At 48.6% G+C, this 19256-nt stretch overlaps 1 protein-coding gene across 1 annotated transcript in view; it reads right to left on the bottom strand.

Moving 5' to 3' along the window:
* necab2 (N-terminal EF-hand calcium binding protein 2) overlaps positions 1–19256 on the bottom strand; it is a 190181-nt gene that overhangs the window by 54813 nt on the left and 116112 nt on the right. Inside the window, exons 7-8 of the mRNA XM_078212021.1 lie at positions 14549–14667; positions 2403–2482 (exon numbers count right to left, since the gene is read on the bottom strand). Of these exons, the coding sequence (XP_078068147.1) occupies positions 2403–2482; positions 14549–14667 (199 nt within the window). The remainder of the gene's footprint in view (positions 1–2402; positions 2483–14548; positions 14668–19256) is intronic.

Here is a 19256-nt window from a genome sequence, read left to right as displayed (position 1 = left end):
ATCACAGAAAGTAGATGAGGCCAAAACGTTGTTGTCTGATTTCAAGAAGAAATCAGATATGGCTCTTGGGGTTAAAGAGATCAAGGGATATGGGGGGAAGGGGGGATCAGGATATTGAATTTGATGATCAGCCATGATCATAATGAATGGCAGAGCAGGCTCAAAGGGCCGAATGGCCTACTTCTGCTTCTAGTTTCTATGTTTCTATGAGATCCGGATGCAATTCTATAGTGGGGAGGGAGGGGGGGTGGGTGGTGTGCATGGTGTGCAGACCCTCAGATCGAGAGCCCACCCATGCCCCTATTAAGGCCATTAAATGGCCACCTACTGACCACTTAAGCACCTTTTCTCACTGAGTCTCAATGCTTGTCTGTTGGACACCCAATTACTGAGGGTGAGAAAGAGAATAAGTTCTCAATCCTAATCTTGAGTGGGGGTTGCGAATGGCGGTTGGGGGTGGGTGTTCATCTCAATCTTAAAGCCCCTTCAGACTGGGGACACCCTCTCCTCATGAACTGGAGAGCTCCAGTCCTTCGTCTCCTCCCACCAGCTTCCCGCACCCCCCCAGTCAGCAAGATTACCCCCCCTTTGCAATCCCCAGGTCAGCCTCTACCCTCCCTGAGAACCCTGGTACTTTAGCAGCACTGTGGTTCCCAGGGCATCGCCTCAGGCATGGCACTGCAGTACCTCTTCCAGCCACTGCAGTGCTGTATCTGGATGAGATGGGCTGGAGAGCTGTTGGCCAAACTGATTGGCCTGTCGGAGTTGACGGGGATGGTGTCCCCGCTGACCCTCCAGATGACAGGTGCCAAATGCTCGCCATCCTGAAAGCCCTGGCCATTAGCCATTAAAGCTACATTCAAAACTTGAACCAATGTCTACCCAATTAAAAAAGTGGATAAGCAAATGGTCTGCTCTTCACCAGAACTTTTTAGGCTAATGTCATTTGGAATTTACAATTTCAGGACATCTGAAAGCACTTGGCAGTCGATGAAGTACTTTTAAAATATTGCCTCTGTTTTATCAAAACAAATGGGGTAGCCTATTTGTGCACAGCAAGATCCCACTAACAGCGAGAGTGTATGAGCATTGCTGTTGGGGCGGCACGGTAGCACAGTGGTTAGCACTACTGCTTCACAGCTCCAGGGACCTGGGTTCGATTCCCAGCTTGGGTCACTGTCTGTGTGGAGTTTGCACATTCTTCCTGTGTCTGCGTGGGTTTCCTCCGGGTGCTCTGGTTTCCTCTCACAGTCCAAAGATGTGCGGGTTAGGTTAATTGGCCATGCTAAATTGCCCCTTAGTGTCCCGGGATGCGTAGGTTAGAGGGATTAGCGGGTAAATATGCAGGGATATGGGGATAGGGCCTGGGTGGGATCGTGGTTGGTGCAGACTCGATGGGCCAAATGGCCTCTTTCTGCACTGTAGGGTTTCTATGATTTCTAACCAAAACAAACAGCTAGTCTGGTTATTTTTTTGCAACGTTGGTCGAAGGATAAATATTTGGCCTGACATTCAGTGGGAATTCTAAGGCTCCTTTCCAATTGAGCAGATAAGGCCTCAATGTAAAATGGCAGTGAATCAGTTTTCTCCCCATTCTGCTGCCACTTCATTGAATGAAAGGGGGGATTCAACAGTTGTAGCCCAATCCTTGGAAAGCTTGTCCCTGTGTAGGAATTGGTATTGCCTGTATTTTGGACAGTGAGTGAGCAGCCAGCTGTGTGTGTGACGTGATCCGCTATGTGCCCCAACCTTCTAGTGATATCAGAACTATGAGGGGCCCCATTTTGTTCTGGGCATACCTTTATCTAAGTAAGATGGGAAGTCTTCTCAATTAAAAGAAAGCTCTACTGCTCCTTTAGCTACGAGTGTACTAATACTGCTATGAACAAGGTTAGAAAGATGAAAGCAAAGTCTCATATTTACATAGCACCTGCCACAAACAGCAATGCTCATACACTCTCAAAGTATTTCTCAGTCAATAAAATGCTTTTGAAGAGAAGTCACTGTTGTGGAAAGGGCACCAGATAATCTGTGCACTGCAATCTTACACAAGCAATAAAACAGACAAATAATCTTAATTTTAGGGATAAATACTGGTCAGGACACTGGGGAAAGCTCCCTGCTCCTCACACTAGTACTATGGGATCGTCTTCATCTAGCTCAGATGTCAGATGGGGCCTCGGGTTAGCATCTCCTCTGAAAGAACACACTTCTGACACTGCAGCACTCCAACATCAGCCTGAATATTTGTGCCCAGGTCCCAGGGTGAGGCTTGAACTTTTGGACACAGGGGCTGGGATCTTACTGACTGAGTCATAGCCATTCCCTCAAGGCCCAGCATCAACGAGGTCAGATGATGCAGATCAGAAAAGACACCAGGCAGTTCGCTCACTTCTCCTTACCTTATTCTCTAGGCGGCCAATCAGTTCAGCCAATCTGTTGATCTGCGATTCAAGCCCTTCTTCTTTGTTGGCAGGTAAAGCTGATGGGGAACACACACACATGGTTAGAAACTTTCTAAAAACACACACAAGATAGCTGCACAACATCCTCAATGAGTGAATGAAGCACCTGATTCCCTGATTCAATTCTTCATTTGTCACGGCTTATCTGGTTTCTCTGTTTAAAGACCATGCTGTACCTGACAGGTTGTGGTGAACCATCGTTGGTTCCCACCAGGTAGTACTGAGCCAGGGTCTGGCCAGTACTACGAGTATGTATATATGTTGCTGTTGGGGTTAGGGATGGGTTGTTCTACTTGTGGCTGTTGGGGTAAGGGTTGGGCTGTTACACCTGTATTATAGTTATTATGGTACATCCCAGTCGGGCTCCGCCTCCTGGGAGAGGTATAAAGGTCACTGCTCTGTCTGGGACCCCTCAGTCTGGGATTGTGTACTATACATGGTAGCTTCGTTGTAATAGTAAATAAAAGCCTTTATTTCCTTGAGCATCTCAAGCCTCGTGTGTGATAACACGCATCAATTTTATTTACTATTAATTAAACTCTCGTCGTTAAAAAAAAAACAGAAAACGATACAGAGAGTATGGAGCAAATGTTAAAACCCGAACGTCTTACACTGGATCCACGTGCGGCGGGCGCCTCTAACACCTTCGACCACTGGTTGAAATGTTTTGAGGACTGCCTTGCAGCCTCCGCAGCGGTCACCACAGATGACGACAGACTCCGGGTCCTCCACGCGAGGGTAAGCGACACCGTATATCTCGCGATCCGTGCGGCCACCGACTACACAAGGGCCCTCGAGCTTCTTAAGAAGCGTTACATTAAACCGCCAAACGAGATGCATGCTCGATACCTCTTAGCCACTCGACGACGGCAGCCCGGTGAAACGACGGAAGAGTACGCGAACGAGCTCCTACAGCTAGCCAGGGGCTGTAACTGCAAAGCAGTGTCGGCAGAGCAGAACATGAACGACCTCGCTCGAGATGCGTTTGTGGCGGGAATCGGATCATCTTATATCCGACTCAGACTGTTGGAGCAAGGTAATCTTGATCTCACTAAGTCGATAGAACTAGCGGATACGTTGGAGACGGCCTCCAAAAGCCTAGTATTGTATCCCGAAGACCACGTGGAGACAACGTGGCAGGAGCAGTCGCTGATCCCTCCTCGTCCCTCGGGTTCGAAAAGCTGCGTGATGGCGTGCCCACACTCGGGCCTGACGACGGCAGCAGCTCCGGGCGGCCTGCGGTATTACTTCTGTGGGGGAGTGAAGCACACTCGGCAGCGATGTCCCGCTAAAGCGGTGTTGTGCTCCGCCTGCGGTAAGAAGGGGCACTATTCGAAGGTATGCCGATCCAAACTTACTTCCAGGAACAGCAGTGCGGCCTGCGACTCCCCGGAGCCCGGTTCTTCATCGTCGGCATCGTGCGAGGCCAGGACGCCGCCATTACAGTTGACGGAGTCGCAAGAGATGCGCGACCACCAGGGGTCACTGATTTTGGCGCCATCACCCACGTGCGACCTATGGGAGCAGCCATGTTGGTCGGCACCGACCACGAACGACCAGCAGGGGTCATCTTCATCTATCTCAGCTGCCTGCAGTGGCGCTCACGAACCAACGGTGGCATCGATCATCCTGGACCAGGCCAAGCCTCACAGACTCGACAAGTCTATGATGGACATTCAGGTAAACAAACACTTGATATATTGTCTGTTTGACAGCGGGAGCACTGAGAGTTTTATTCACCCAGACGCTGTGAAGCGGTGTGGCCTCCAGATCCAACCTGTCAAACAGACGATTTCGATGGCATCAAGGTCCCGGTCTGTCACCGTGCTAGGGAGTTGCGTGGTAAATTTAACGGTGCAGGGCACAGTTTACGAGCGCTTCAAGCTCCTGGTGTTACCGCACCTTTGCGCGCCAATACTCCTCGGACTAAATTTCATGGTCCACTTGAAGAGTGTAACCCTACAGTACGGTGGGCCACTCCCTCCGCTTTCAGTGGGAGAACAGCAGCTTCCAAATTGCTCAACGCGCCCCGCCTGTAGCCTCTCGACCCTGAAGATCACCACACCCTCCCTGTTCCAGAATCTTGTGCCAGGCTGCAAGCCCATCGCGACTAAGAGTAGGCGTTACAGCGCTGAGGATCGGATCTTCATTCGATCTGAAGTTCAGCGGCTCCTCAAGGAAGGGATCATACAATCCAGCGCTAGTCCATGGAGAGCTCAGGCCGTGGTGGTCAAGAGTGGGAACAAACCCCGGATGGTCATTGACTATAGTCAGACCATTAATAGATACACGCAGCTGGATGCGTATCCCCTCCCGCGCATATCTGACATGGTCAACCAGATTGCGCAGTACCGGGTGTTCTCCACCATAGACCTCAAGTCTGCCGACCACCAACTCCCCATTCGCCCAGAGGACCGACAATACACGGCTTTTGAGGCGGATGGTCACTTGTATCACTTTCTCAGGGTTCCATTTGGTGTCACCAATGGGGTCTCGGTCTTCCAGCGTGCTATGGACCGAATGGTGGACCATAACGGACTGCGGGCTACCTTCCCGTACCTGGATAACATCACCATCTGCGGCCATGACCAGCAGGACCACGACACAAATCTCCTTACGTTCCTACGCACTGCATCTTGCCTGAATCTGACCTACAACAGGGAGAAGTGTGTATTTCGTACGCGCCGTTTAGCCATCCTCGGATACGTGGTGGAAAACGGGGTCATTGGCCCTGATCCAGACCATATGCGTCCCCTCCTTGAACTTCCCCTGCCCACTAGTGCAAAAGCACTGAGAAGATGCTTAGGCTTCTTCTCTTACAATGCACAGTGGGTTCCCAATTACGCGGACAAACCCCGTCCGCTCATCAAGTCCACCTCTTTTCCCCTAACACCAGAGGCTCGATTGGCCTTTGATAAACTAAAAGACGACATCGCGAAAGCCACGATGCACGCTGTTGATGAGTCCATCCCCTTTCAGGTGGAGAGCAATGCATCTGATTTCGCCCTGGCCGCCACACTTAACCAGGCGGGCAGGCCCGTCGCCTTTTTTTCCCGCACCCTCCAAGCCCCGAAATTCGACATTCAGCGGTGGAAAAGGAGGCCCAGGCCATTGTGGAGGCCGTCAGGCATTGGCGCCATTACTTGGCGGGAAAACGGTTCACCCTGATCACGGACCAGCGGTCCGTGGCGTTCATGTTCAATAACACGCTGCGGGGCAAGATCAAGAATGACAAGATCTTGAGGTGGAGAATCGAACTCTCCACCTATAATTACGACAGCATGTATCGTCCAGGGAAACCCAACGAGCCCTCGGATGCCCTGTCGCGTGGAACATGCGCCAGTATACAGGAGGACCGTTTGCAGGCTCTCCATAATGACCTATGCCATCCTGGGGTCACTCGGCTCTACCACTTCGTAAAAGCCCGCAATCTGCCCTACTCGGTGGAGGATGTCAGGTCCATAACGAGAAGTTGTCGGGTATGCGCGGAATGCAAACCGCACTTTTACCGACCTGACCGGGCACAACTAGTCAAGGCCACTCGTCCCTTCGAAAGACTGAGTGTCGACTTTAAGGGCCCCCTTCCCTCGACAGATCGGAATGTGTACTTCCTCAACATCATTGATGAGTACTCGAGATTCCCTTTTGTTATTCCCTGCTCTGATACATCCGCTGCCACGGTTATCAAGGCATTCCGTGATCTTTTTACTCTGTTCGGGTACCCCTGCTACATTCACAGCGATAGGGGCTCGTCGTTCATGAGCGATGACTTGAGGCAATACCTGCTCTCATACGGGATTGCCTCTAGTAGAACCACGAGCTACAACCCTAGGGGTAACAGACAGGTTGAACGCGAGAATGCTACAGTCTGGAAGGCTGTCTTACTGGCGTTGAAGTCAAAAAGCCTTCCAGTCTCCCATTGGCAAGAGGTGCTCCCTGATGCGCTCCATTCCATATGCTCACTCCTGTGTACGGCAACCAACGCTACTCCTCATGAGAGGCTGTTTTCATTCCCTCGGAAGTCTTCCTCTGGGACCTCATTACCGTCTTGGTTGACGTACTCAGGACCTGTCCTCCTGCAGCGACATGCAAGGGCCCGCAAGTCCGACCCGTTGGTCGAACAGGTCCATCTCCTCCACGCCAACCCTCAGTATGCCTATGTGGCATACCCTGACGGGCGAGAGGACACGGTCTCGATTCGAGACCTGGCGCCAGCAGGGGACGTAGAAACCCCTGTCGCTCCCATACCTCCTTTTAGAGACCCCCCAACTATTGTTTCCCCTCCTGACACGGCGCGGGCAGCATCGGGACCATTACTTCACCCCTTTACTCCCGTGTACAGCTTGCCTGAGTCCAGGAGATAGTCACCACTTCAGGGCGTGTCGGAACTCAACGGATTATCATCACCTCGGGGTCAGCCGGCCCGTGAGACTGTGGAGGAACCGTTGGACATTGCCTTGGGGAGGACGCCACCGCGAGTGCCTACTCCGGTGTCATCACCGGTGTTGAGGAGGTCACGACGGTGCGGTCCCCCTGACCGTCTGAACTTATAGACTGATGACAAATTATTCTGTTGTTTTTGTACCCCGCCGGCCTTTGTCTTCAAAGGATGGGTGAATGTGGTGAACCATCGTTGGTTCCCCCGAGGTAGTACTGAGCCAGGGTCTGGCCAGTACTACGAGTATGTATATATGTTGCTGTTGGGGTTAGGGATGGGTTGTTCTACTTGTGGCTGTTGGGGTTAGGGTTGGGCTGTTACACCTGTATTATAGTTATTATGGTACATCCCAGTCGGGCTCCGCCTCCTGGGAGAGGTATAAAGGTCACTGCTCTGTCTGGGACCCCTCAGTCTGGGATCGTGTACTATACATGGTAGCTTCGTTGTAATAGTAAATAAAAGCCTTTATTTCCTTGAGCATCTCAAGCCTCGTGTGTGATAACGCGCATCACAGGTACAGAATAAAGCTCCCTCCACACTGTCCCATTGAACACTCGCAGGACAATTAGAGCATAGTATTAGATACAGAGTAAAGCTCCCTCTACACTTTCCCCATTAAACACTCCCAGGAAGGGTACAGTACGGAGTTAGACACACAGAGTAAATCTCCCTTTATGCTTTCCCCATCAAACATTTCTGGGACAGGTACAGCATGGGGTTAGATACAGAGTAAAGCTCCCTCTACACTTTCTCCATCAAACACTCCCAGGACAAGTACAGTCTGGGGTTAGATGTAGAGTAAAGCTCCCTCTATATTGTCCCCTTCACGATTGCCAGGAAAGGTACAGCATGGGGGTTAGATACAGAGTAAATCTCCCTCTACACTTTCCCCATAAGAACATAAGAACATAAGAAATAGGAGCAGGAGTAGGCCATCCAGTCCCTCAAGCCTGCTCCGCCATTCAATAAGATCATGGCTGATCTGATAGTGGGTTCAGTTCCACTTACCCGCCTGCTTCCCATAACCCTTAATTCCCTTAATGGTTAAAAATCAATTTATCTGTGACTTAAACACATTTAACGAGGTAGCCTCTACTGCTTCATTGGGCAGAGAATTTCAGATTCACTACCCTCTGGGAGAAGAAGTTGTTATCTCTGGTTTGTTACCCGTGCCACGTGATAGTGAGGAGAGGAATAGGGAGAGAGATCAGTTGAACACGTGGTTACAGAGATGGTGCAGGAGGGAGGGATTCAGATACCTGGACAATTGGGGCACTTTCTGGGGTAGGTGGGACCTCTACAAACGGGATGGTCTGCACTTGAACCAGAGGGGTACCAATATCTCGGGGGGGGAGGGGGGGGGGGGATTTGCTAATGCTCTTCGGGAGGGTTTAAACTAATTCAGCAGGGGGGTGGGTACCTGAATTGTAGCTCCAGTGTACAGGAGGTTGAGAATAGTGAGATCATGGATGAGGTTTCAGAGTCGCAGGAGTGTACTGGCAGGCAGGAAGGCGGTTTGAAGTGTGTATACTTCAACGCCAGGAGCATCCGGAATAAGGTGGGTGAGCTTGCAGCATGGGTTGGTACCTGGGATTTCGATGTTGTGGCCATCTCGGAGGCATGGATAAAGCAGGGACAGGAATGGTTGTTGCAGGTTCCGGGGTTTAGATGTTTCAGTAAGTGCAGGGAAGGTGGTAAAAGAGGGGGAGGTGTGGCATTGTTAGTCAAGGACAGTATTACGGTGGCAGAAAGGACATTTGATGAGGACTCGTCTACTGAGGTAGTTTGGGCTGAGGTTAGAAACAGGAAAGGAGAGGTCACCCTGTTGGGAGTTTTTTATAGACCTCCGAAAAGTTCCAGAGATGTAGAGGAAAAGATTGCAAAGATGATTCTGGATAGGAGCAAAAGTAACAGGGTAGTTGTACTGGGAGACTTTAACTTTACAAATATTGACTGGAAAAGCTATAGTTCGAGTACTTTAGAGGGGTCAGTTTTTGTCCAATGTGTGCAGGAAGGCTTCCTGACGCAGTATGTAGATAGACCAACAAGAGGCGAGGCCACATTGGATTTGGTACTGGGTAATGAACCAGGCCAGGTGTTAGATTTGGAGGTAGGTGAGCACTTTGGTGACAGTGACCACAATTCGATTACGTTTACCTTAGCAATGGAAAAGGATAGGTATATACCAAAGGGCAAGAGTTGTAGCTGGGGGAAAGGAAATTATGATGCGATTAGGTGAGATTTAGCTGGCATAGGTTGGGGAAGGAAACTGCAGGGGATGGGCACAATTGTAATGTGGAATTTGTTCAAGGAACAGCTACTACGCGTCCTTGATAAATATGTACCTGTCAGGCAGGGAGGAAGCAATCGTGTGAGGGAACCGTGGTTTACTAAGGAGGTTGAATCTCTTGTGAAGAGGAAGAAAGAGACTTATGTTAAGATGAGACGTGAAGGCTCAGTTAGGGCACTTGAGAGTTACAAGTTAGCCAGGAAGGACCTAAAGATAGAATTAAGAAGAGCCAGGAGGGGACATGAGAAATCTTTGGCAGGTAGGATCAAGGAAAACCCTAAAGCTTTCTATAGGTATGTCAGGAGTAAAAGAATGACTAGGGTAAGATTAGGGCCAGTCAAGGACAGTAGTGGGAAGTTGTGCGTGGAGTCTGAAGAGATAGGAGAGGCATTAAATGAATATTTTTCGTCAGTATGCACACTAGAGAGGGACAGTGTTGTCGAGGGAAGTACTGAGATGCAGGCTGTTGGACTGGATGGGATTGATGTTGATAAGGAGGAGGTGTTAGCAATTCTGGAAAGAGTAGAAATAGATAAGTCCCCTGGGCCGGATGGGATTTATCCTAGGATTCTCTGGGAGGCTAGAGAGGAGATTGCAGAGCCTTTGGCTTTGATCTTTGTGTCGTCATTGTCTACAGGAACAGTGCCAGAAGACTGGAGGATAGCAAATCTTGTCCCCTTGTTCAGGAAGGGGAGTAGGGACAACCCTGGTAATTATAGAACGGTGAGCCTTACTTCTGTTGTGGGCAAAGTATTGGAAAGTATTATAAGAGATAGGATTTATAATCACCTAGAAAGGAATAATTTGATTAGGGATAGTCAGCACGGTTTTGTGAAGGGTAGGTCATGCCTCACAAACCTTATTGAGTTCTTTGAGAAGGTGACCAAAGAGGTGGATGAGGGTAAAGCGGTTGATGTGGTGTATATGGATTTCAGCAAAGCGTTTGATAAGGTTCCCCATGGTAAGCTTTTGCAGAAAATACGGACACATGGGATTGAGGGTGATTTAGTGGTTTGGATCAGGAATTGGCTAGCTGTAAGAAAACAGAGGGTGGTGGTTGATGGGAAATATTCATCCTGGAGTTCAGTTACTAGTGGTGTACCGCAAGGATCTGTTTTGGGGCCACTGCTGCCTGTCATTTTTATAAATGACCTGGATGAGGGCGTGGAAGGATGGATTAGTAAATTTGCGATGACACTAAAGTCGGTGGAGTTATAGACAGTGCGGAGGGAAGTGGCAGGTTACAGAGGGACATAGATAAGCTGCAGAGCTGGGCTGAGAGGTGGCAAATGGAGTTTAATGCGGAAAAGTGTGAGGTGATTCACTTTGGAAGGAGTAACAGGAATACAGAGTACTGGGCTAATGGTAAGATACTTGGTAGTGTGGATGAATAGAGGGATTTGGGTGTCCATGTGCATAGATCCCTGAAAGTTGGCACCCAGGTTGATACGGTTCATAGAAGTCATAGAAACCCTACAGTGCAGAAGGAGGCCATTCGGCCCATCGAGTCTGCACCGACCACAATCCCACCCAGGCCCTACCCCCACATATTTTACCCGCTAATCCCTCTAACCTACGCATCCCAGGACTCTAAGGGGCAATTTATTTTAACCTGGCCAATCCACCTAACCCGCACATCTTTGGACTGTGGGAGGAAACCGGAGCACCCGGAGGAAACCCACGCAGACACGAGGAGAATGTGCAAACTCCACACAGACAGTGACCCGAGCCGGGAATCGAACCCGGAACCCTGGAGCTGTGAAGCAGCAGTGCTAACCACTGTGCTACCGTGGTTGTTAAGAAGGCGTACGGGGTGTTAGCTTTTATTGGTAGAGGGATTGAGTTTTGGAGCCAGGAGGTCATGCTGCAACTGTACAAAACTCTGGTGCGGCCGCATTTGGAGTATTGCATACAGTTCTGGTCGCCGCATTATTGGAAAGATGTGGAAGTGTTGGAAAGGGTGCAGAGGAGATTTACCAGGATGTTGCCTGGTATGGTGGGAAAATCGCATGAGGAAAGGCTGAGGGGCTTGAGGTTGTTTTCGTTAGAGAGAAGAAGGTTAAGAGGTGACTTAATAGAGGCATACAAGATGATCAGAGGATTAGATAGGGTGGATAGTGAGAGCCTTTTTCCTCGGATGGTGATGGCTAGCACGAGGGGACATAGCTTTAAATTGAGGGGTGAGAGGTATAGGACAGATGTTAGAGGTAGGTTCTTTACTCAGAGAGTAGTAAGGGCGTGGAATGCCCTGCCTGCAGCAGTAGTGGACTCGTCAACATTAAGAGCATTCAAATGGTTATTGGATAAACATATGGATGATATTGGAATAGTGTAGATTAGAGGGGCTTTAGATTAGTTCCACTGGTCGGCGCAACATTGAGGGCCGAAGGGCCTGTACTGCGCTGTAATGTTCTATGTTCTATGTTCCTCAACTCTGTTCTAAATTGACTCCCCGTATTTTGAGGCTATGCCCCCTAGTTCTTGTTTCCATTGTAAGTGGAAATAATCTCGCTGCCTCTACCCTGTCTCGCCCCTTCATTATCTTATATGTCTCTCTAAGATCTCCCCTCAACCTTCTAAACTCCAATGAGTACAGGCCCAGTCTACTCGATATCTCCTCATAAGCTAACCCCCTCATCTCTGGAATCAACCTGGTGAACCTTCTCTGTACCCCCTCCAAAACTAATATATCCTTTCTTAAATAAGGGGACCAAAATTGTACACAGTACTCTAGGTGCGGCCTCTCCAGTACCCTGTACAGTTGCAGCATGACCTCCCTGCTTTTATACTCCATCCCTCTCGCGATAAAGGCCTACATTCCATTTGCCTTCTTGATTACCTGCTGCACCTGCAAACTGAGTTTTTGTGATTCATGCACAAGGACCCCCAGGTCCCTCTGCACAGTAGCATGTTGTAATTTTTCACCATTTAAATAATAGTCCATTTTACTATTATTCCTTCCAAAGTGGATAACCTCACACTTACCAACGTTATACTCCATTTGCCAGATCCTTGCCCACTCACTTAGCCTATCCAAATCTCTCTGCAGACTCTCTGTGTCCTCCACGCAATTTGCTTTCCCACTCATCTTTGTGTCATCCGCAAACTTTGTTACCCTACACTCGGTCCCCTCCTCCAGATCGTCTATGTATATGGTAAATAGTTGAGGCTCCAGCACCGATCCCTGCGGCACGCCACTCGTCACTGATTGCCAACCAGAAAAGCACCCATTTATTCCGACTCTCTGCTTTCTGTCAGATAGCCAATCCTCAATCCACGCTAACACTTTACCCCCAACTCCGTGTACCCTTATCTTATGCAGCAACCTTTTGTGAGGCACCTGATCAAATGCCTTCTGGAAATCTAAATACACCACATCCACCATCCCTCTGTCAACCGCACTCGTTATATCCTCAAAAAATTCCAGTAAATTAGTCAAACATGACTTTCCCTTCATGAATCCATGCTGCATCTGCTTGATTGAACCATTCTTTTCCAGGTGTCCTGCTATTTCTTCCTTAATGATGGATTCCAGCATTTTCCCAACTACGGATGTTAAGCTAACCAGCCTGTAGTTACCCGCCTTTTGTCTACCTCCCTTTTAAAACAGTGGCGTTACATTAACTGTTTTCCAATCAGCTGGCACCTCCCCAGAGTCCAGTGAATTTTGATAAATTACAACTAATGCATTTGCTATTTCTTCTGCGGTTTCTTTTAGTACCCTGGGATGCATTCCATTCGGACCAGGGGACTTGTCTACCTTTAGTCCCATTAGCCTACCCAGCACTACCTCTTTAGTAATAGTGATCGTTTTAAGGTCCTCACCCCCTACAGTCCCATGACCATCAATTATTGGTAAGCTCTTTGTGTCCTCCATCAAACACTTCTGGCAAGAGGTGCAGCAGGATGTTAGATACAGAATAAAGCTCCCTCTACACTGTCCCTGCAAACACTCCCAGGGCAAGTACAGTTGGATTCAAGCTCAGATTAACTTCTGCAATACAATGTCTCCCAATAGGCAGGTTGGTAAGTTTGTTGTTTGATGTCCTATACAGCCACACAGTCCAGAAATCTCAGCTCAAAAAATCTCATCTTCATGTTCAAATCTCATAACAACTTCACCGCTTAACCTTCTCCAGTTCGACAACCTTCCAATAACTCTACTTTCCTCCAACCCTTGTATTTTGTACACCCCCAGCTTGTTCCTCTCTTATTTGGTGTCAATGCCTTCAGTTATGCCGGTCTTGAGCTCTGGGCTTCCCTCCCTAAAACTGCCTCTCCCTCTCTCTCCTCCTTAAAGGTCCTCCTTTAAAGCTACCATCTTCAGCCAAACATTTTCTCACCCTATCTAACATTTCACACTGATTTCGGGTAGTTGTCAATTTTGGTGTCTGGTAAACTCTGGAATGTTCTTGTCAAAATCAGTGCCCCTATTCATAGATGCTCCCCAATGGAAAGAAAAGCATTATATAAAAGTATGTTGTTGTTGTTATAAAGGCATATTATCATCAGTAGAAGGTGTTTAATATCTTAGAAAGTGATATTATATTCAGGAGACAGCAATCATCCACCATTATGATGAGATGACACTCGAATGATTATCAAAGATTAACACTTAAATGAATAACTGCAGCCTCCATTATTGACCATCCCCCACATTCATATCACAGTCTAAGAGTGAGTAGGGTGATACTCTATTTAAAGACATATCTGAGTCAGAAGACTGTGTGGTAGAAAATATTACTTAGTACAACATATCAGAGTGTTCCGCTGATTTAATGTGATCAAGATTATAAGTGTCATCACTAAACAATTATACCTTCTAACTCTAATGCCTACACTTCTCCCACCTCACAATATTCTGCAGACAGAAAACACATCAATCCATTCCACTAAACATAATCGCACTTTATTAAATGTAATGACTTCACTTCTCTCTTTAATTTAAAGTCCAAGTAGATTCATCTCACCCTGACCTGTAAGTGTATTAAACATGCCAACTGTAAAATGTTGAAATTGATGGCACTGATGTTTAAATTCACGGAGAAGTGTGTTTGATTTCCAGTTCACCCTGCTTTCACTCCTGAAGGTGCTGTCTCTTGCTGGAGTACAGCTCCTCGGGAAAGGGAATTCAAGTCACAGGTATGTGTGTCGACAGTGCGCGAAGAGTAACAGTCATTCAAACACACAGTTGCCCTAACCTTGGTGACACATTTAGCTTAGTCTGTAAACTCACACCCTCCTGGATAGCTTACACCTATCCAAATCCCTCAAACTCACACTCATGCTGTATTTACACTTACCTGAGTCATTGTGATTCACATGTGACCTGCTAACACACACACAAACACATACCTAAATCGGTTTTCAGCTTTTTGTCCCTTGCTGTCATTCTGTTATTGGTTAAGTTGCATGAAGCATGCTGATTATACCAACTCTCCACCACTCCATGGCTGGCCTTGCTGTCATAGAACCTGTGACAAAGGAGATGATGTCATTCCATTTATCAAAACTGTTCCACATTCACATTGCTGTCTGCTTCTCTCTGATTTCTCATGATGGCACATTTCCCAATCACTGGAAATTACTTGCGGAGACCCACAAATCAATCTCGCTTTTGGGAGAGTTTAGGATCAGAGGGCATAATCTCAGAGTCAGGAGTTGCCCATTTAAAACAGAGATGAGGAGGAATTTCTTCTCTCAGAGAGCAGTGAATCTGTGGAATTCTTTACCGCAGAGGGCTGGAGAGGTTGGGTTGTTAAGTATGTTCCAGGCTGAGATAGACAGATTTTTAATCAGTGAGGGAATCAAGAGGGAATCAAATAGCCAAGTTCCGCACACATGAGGACGGCCTAAACCGGGATGTTGGATTTATGTCACATTATCAGTAACCCCCACAGCTTGCCTCCTGGGCTTGCAGAATTTCACCAGCTGTTCTGTCTGGAGACAATACACATCTCTTTAACCTGTGTTGAATGCTCCCTCCACCCACATTGTCTGTACATTTAAGACCTGGCTGGCTGTAGAGATTTGCATTCTAATCAGTATTCTGTAATTTGATTTCTGTGTCTGTTTGCACTGTTTGAGAACAGATAACCACTCCATCTGACGAAGGAGCAGCGCTCCGAAAGCTTATGGTATTTGCTACCAAATAAACCTGTTGGACTTTAACCTGGTGTTGTGAGACTTCTTACAGTCATATTGTTAACCAATGGTTGGGTCCATCTGTGGTGAACCATAGATGGTTACCACTATGGGTACTTGTACATATGTTACTCTTGTTACTGTTGGGGTTAGGGTTGGGGTGTTCCACCTGTTATCATTGTTTATGTGGTACACTCCGTTCGGCTCCGCCTTCTTACTGGAGTATAAAGGTCACTGCTACGTCCTAGTAGCCCTTAGTCTGGGATAGTATTGTTAAGTAGTGTGCTCCAATTTTGTTGTGAATAAAAGCCTTTATTCCCGGGTACGTCCTAGCCTCCCGTGTGAATCAATCGCGCATCACCATCACAATGCATCCTCACCATGTGTGAGCACAGTGCATGTTTGAGTAGCATTTCAGCTAACACCACACTAGGCATCGTCCTGATTTTCCCGGTCCATAACAACTTACTCCCACACAAGGGACGCACCCTTCCCAAAATTTGGCTAAGTTTCTTTGGTGCGAAAACTCCTGGTGTGACTCCTGCCAGCTCCATCGGGCCATTCTAGACTGGAATTCTTAGACACTTGAGGAGAAAGGTTTTTGTAACGGGAATAATTGTGGCACAATGGACAGGATTTTCAGGCTGTGCTCACCCCAAGACCAGAAAATCCCGCCTGAGATCAACAGACCTTTGCATGGTCCTGTCCCATCCACTATGATTCCCAGGGCAGAGGGGACGAGAAAATTCCACCCAATGGGCCCGATTTTACCATTTTGATTCGAAGTGATGAATCTGGGCTCAATTCAGATCCGACTTGGAAATCTGCTCTCAGGCGCCCCCATACGCACTTAGCCTGAAAAAAAATTGCGAACCTGAATCATGCTGTGGGCGGGGCTTATCGCACCCGAAACACTGCTGATCTGAAAGGAGCTTTGAACTGCACATGCGTAGTGAGAAAAAAATTTGAAAAAACGCACCCCTGTCACATCGCTTCTGGGCTGCAAAAAGCGGCCTGGGAGCAAAAAGCAGGAGCGATGGCCCCCACAGACATCGTTCCACCCCTACAACATAATTGTCCCCTGATCACCGCCCCCCCCACCGATCGCCCGCAGAGTGGCAGCGGACCCCCACCCCCCAACCAGAGAGCGATTGGGCATCCCTCCTCCCCCCCAAATCAGAGATACATCTAACCCGCCTCCCTCCTCCCTCTCCCCCTCACCAGAGAGCGATCTGGCCTGCCTCCCCTCCCCTACCAGGGAACCATCCGGCTTCCCTCCTACCGCCCCCCCCCCCCCCCACCCACGCTGCTCACCAGAGAATGATCGGGCCTCTCCCCCCCTCCCCCCACCAGAGAATGATCGGGCCTCCCCCCCAGAGAGTGATTTTGCCCACCCCCCCCCCCCCCCCCCCCCCCCCCCCCCCACCATAGAACCACAGAAAATTACAGCTCAGAAACAGGCACTTTGGCCCTTCTTGTCTGTGCCGAACCATTTTATGCCTAGTCCCACTGACCTGCACTTGGACCATATCCCTCCACACCCCTCTCATCCATGAACCCGTCCAAGTTTTTCTTAAATGTTAAAAGTGACCCCGCATTTACCACTTTATCCGGCAGCTCATTCCACACTCCCACCACTCTCTGCGTGAAGAAGCCCCCCCTAATATTCCCTTTAAACCTTTCTCCTTTCACCCTTAACCCATGCCCTCTGGTTTTTTTCTCCCCTAGCCTCAGCGGAAAAAGCCTGCTTGCATTCACTCTATCTATACCCATCAAAATCTTATACACCTCTATCAAATCTCCTCTCAATCTTCTACGCTCCAGGGAATAAAGTCCCAACCTATTCAATCTCTCTCTGTAACTCAGCTTCTCAAGTCCCGGCAACATCCTTGTGAACCTTCTCTGCACTCTTTCAACCTTATTTACATCCTTCCTGTAACTAGGTGACCAAAACTGTACACAATACTCCAAATTCGGCCTCACCAATGCCTTATATAACCTTACCATAACACTCCAACTTTTATACTCGATACTCCGATTTATAAAGGCCAACGTACCAAAGGCACTCTTTACGACCCTATCCACCTGTGACGTCACTTTTAGGGAATTCTGAACCTGTATTCCCAGATCCCTCTGTTCAACTGCACTCTTCAGAGTCCTACCATTTACCCTGTACATTCTACTTTGATTTGCCCTTCCAAAGTGCAATATCTCACACTTGTCTGCGTTAAATTCCATTTGCCATTTTTCAGCCCATTTTTCTAGTTGGTCCAAATCCCTCTGCAAGCTTTGAAAACCTTCCTCACTGTCCACTACACCTCCAATCTTTGTATCATCAGCAAACTTGCTGATCCAATTGACCACATTATCCTCCAGACCATTGATATAGATGACAAACAACAAGGGACCCAACACCGATCCCTGCGGCACACCACTAGTCACAGGCCTCCACTCAGAGAAGCAATCCTCCACAACCACTCTCTGGCTTCTCCCATTGAGCCAGTGTCTTATCCAATTTACTACCTCCCCATGTACACCTAGCGACTGAACCTTCCTAACTAACCTCCCACCAAAGAACCATCTGGCCCGCCTCCTCCCCCCCCCTTCCCCCTCCCCCACCCATCCCCCGCTCCAACCACCATCTGAGTCAGAGAGCCATTGGAAGCTCTGAACTTACCTCTTCAGAAGCGGGAGCGCCTGAAACAGACCTTTGCCGAGCATGTCTCTTTCGCCTTGAATCTGGATGCGCGAATGCGATGCTAAAGGGGGAAATGCTGGTAAAGTTGGGCGGGCAGCCCATTAATTCAATTTAAATGCATGCAAATGCATTTAAATCGCCATTGCGCCCGTTTCAGGCACGGTTTGGATCTCGGCCATTTTCGGGCCTTGGTAAAGTGGGCATCTGCGTGGACACGGGCGTGGATCGCGCTAATTGCCTTACACCCGACTTTACCAAGTTTTCACGCCCGAGAATGGACGCGACGCAATGGTAAAATCGGGCTTAATGTGTCAGAATCGGCTATCCTGGGTCATCTGAGCAGTTCAGTGAAGTGGGGGTCTGCGTTTAAATGGCTCCACAGCACGCACTCACAATCCAGCCTAAAGGATAGCAGCAAAAAAGCTGGCTCCAATGTTCACAGAAGATGCGCCAACCTCACTGATACCCCGCCACCGACCTCACAGACCCACCCCGACCTCACAGATCCCCCGTGAGCTCTCAGACCCCCCAATCTCACAGACCACCCCTTCCAACCTCAGAACCCCCACGTAACTTCACAGACCACCTGCGAACGGACTTGCAGACCCCCTGGGTTCATTCACTGAGCCCCAACAGCTACCTTCTTCCTGTTTCTCCCCATCTCAGCCATGTCTGGTGTCCTCTTTCCCCTTGCACTCCCTGGTGGATAGTAGTGACATGTGCATTCACTTCCAACCTCCCTCTCGGAGGTCATGGCGCCAAGTTACCATTTCTCAGGAGTCATAGTGATTCATGTCATTGTGACGTCACGCAGGCTGGGTGGGAAAATGAGTATCTTCCATTGTGATGGCCGCTAATGAGATGGTAATGAAAGGAAATCAATCTCATGTCCTTCCTGAGTGGGAACCTGATCGCGTCAGCGGACGGGCCTCGGAAGATTGCATGCCAAAATGTTTTCAGCATCTCGTGAGATTTAACAGCCATTACGGGAATTGCACCCGCAGGTAACTTGGTCGCAAGGTCACAGCCAAGGTGTTGCCATTGCCCACGAGGCCATCTAGGGAACTCAACAGAAACTTCAGCTTTAAAGCAGCAAATCTCCACGGAACGATAAGTTATTCAGCTTCTTAATTGCTGCTGACTGCTTTTCACAATCCTTCCCACTCTGACAGATCCAAGCAAGAGTCGTGAATTCCCACAGCTGGGCCAAGCGAAGAAAGA

Source organism: Mustelus asterias, chromosome 4, assembly GCF_964213995.1.
Source record: "Mustelus asterias chromosome 4, sMusAst1.hap1.1, whole genome shotgun sequence".
Lineage (NCBI taxonomy): Eukaryota > Metazoa > Chordata > Chondrichthyes > Carcharhiniformes > Triakidae > Mustelus > Mustelus asterias.
This window is presented reverse-complemented; position numbering and strand designations above follow the sequence as displayed.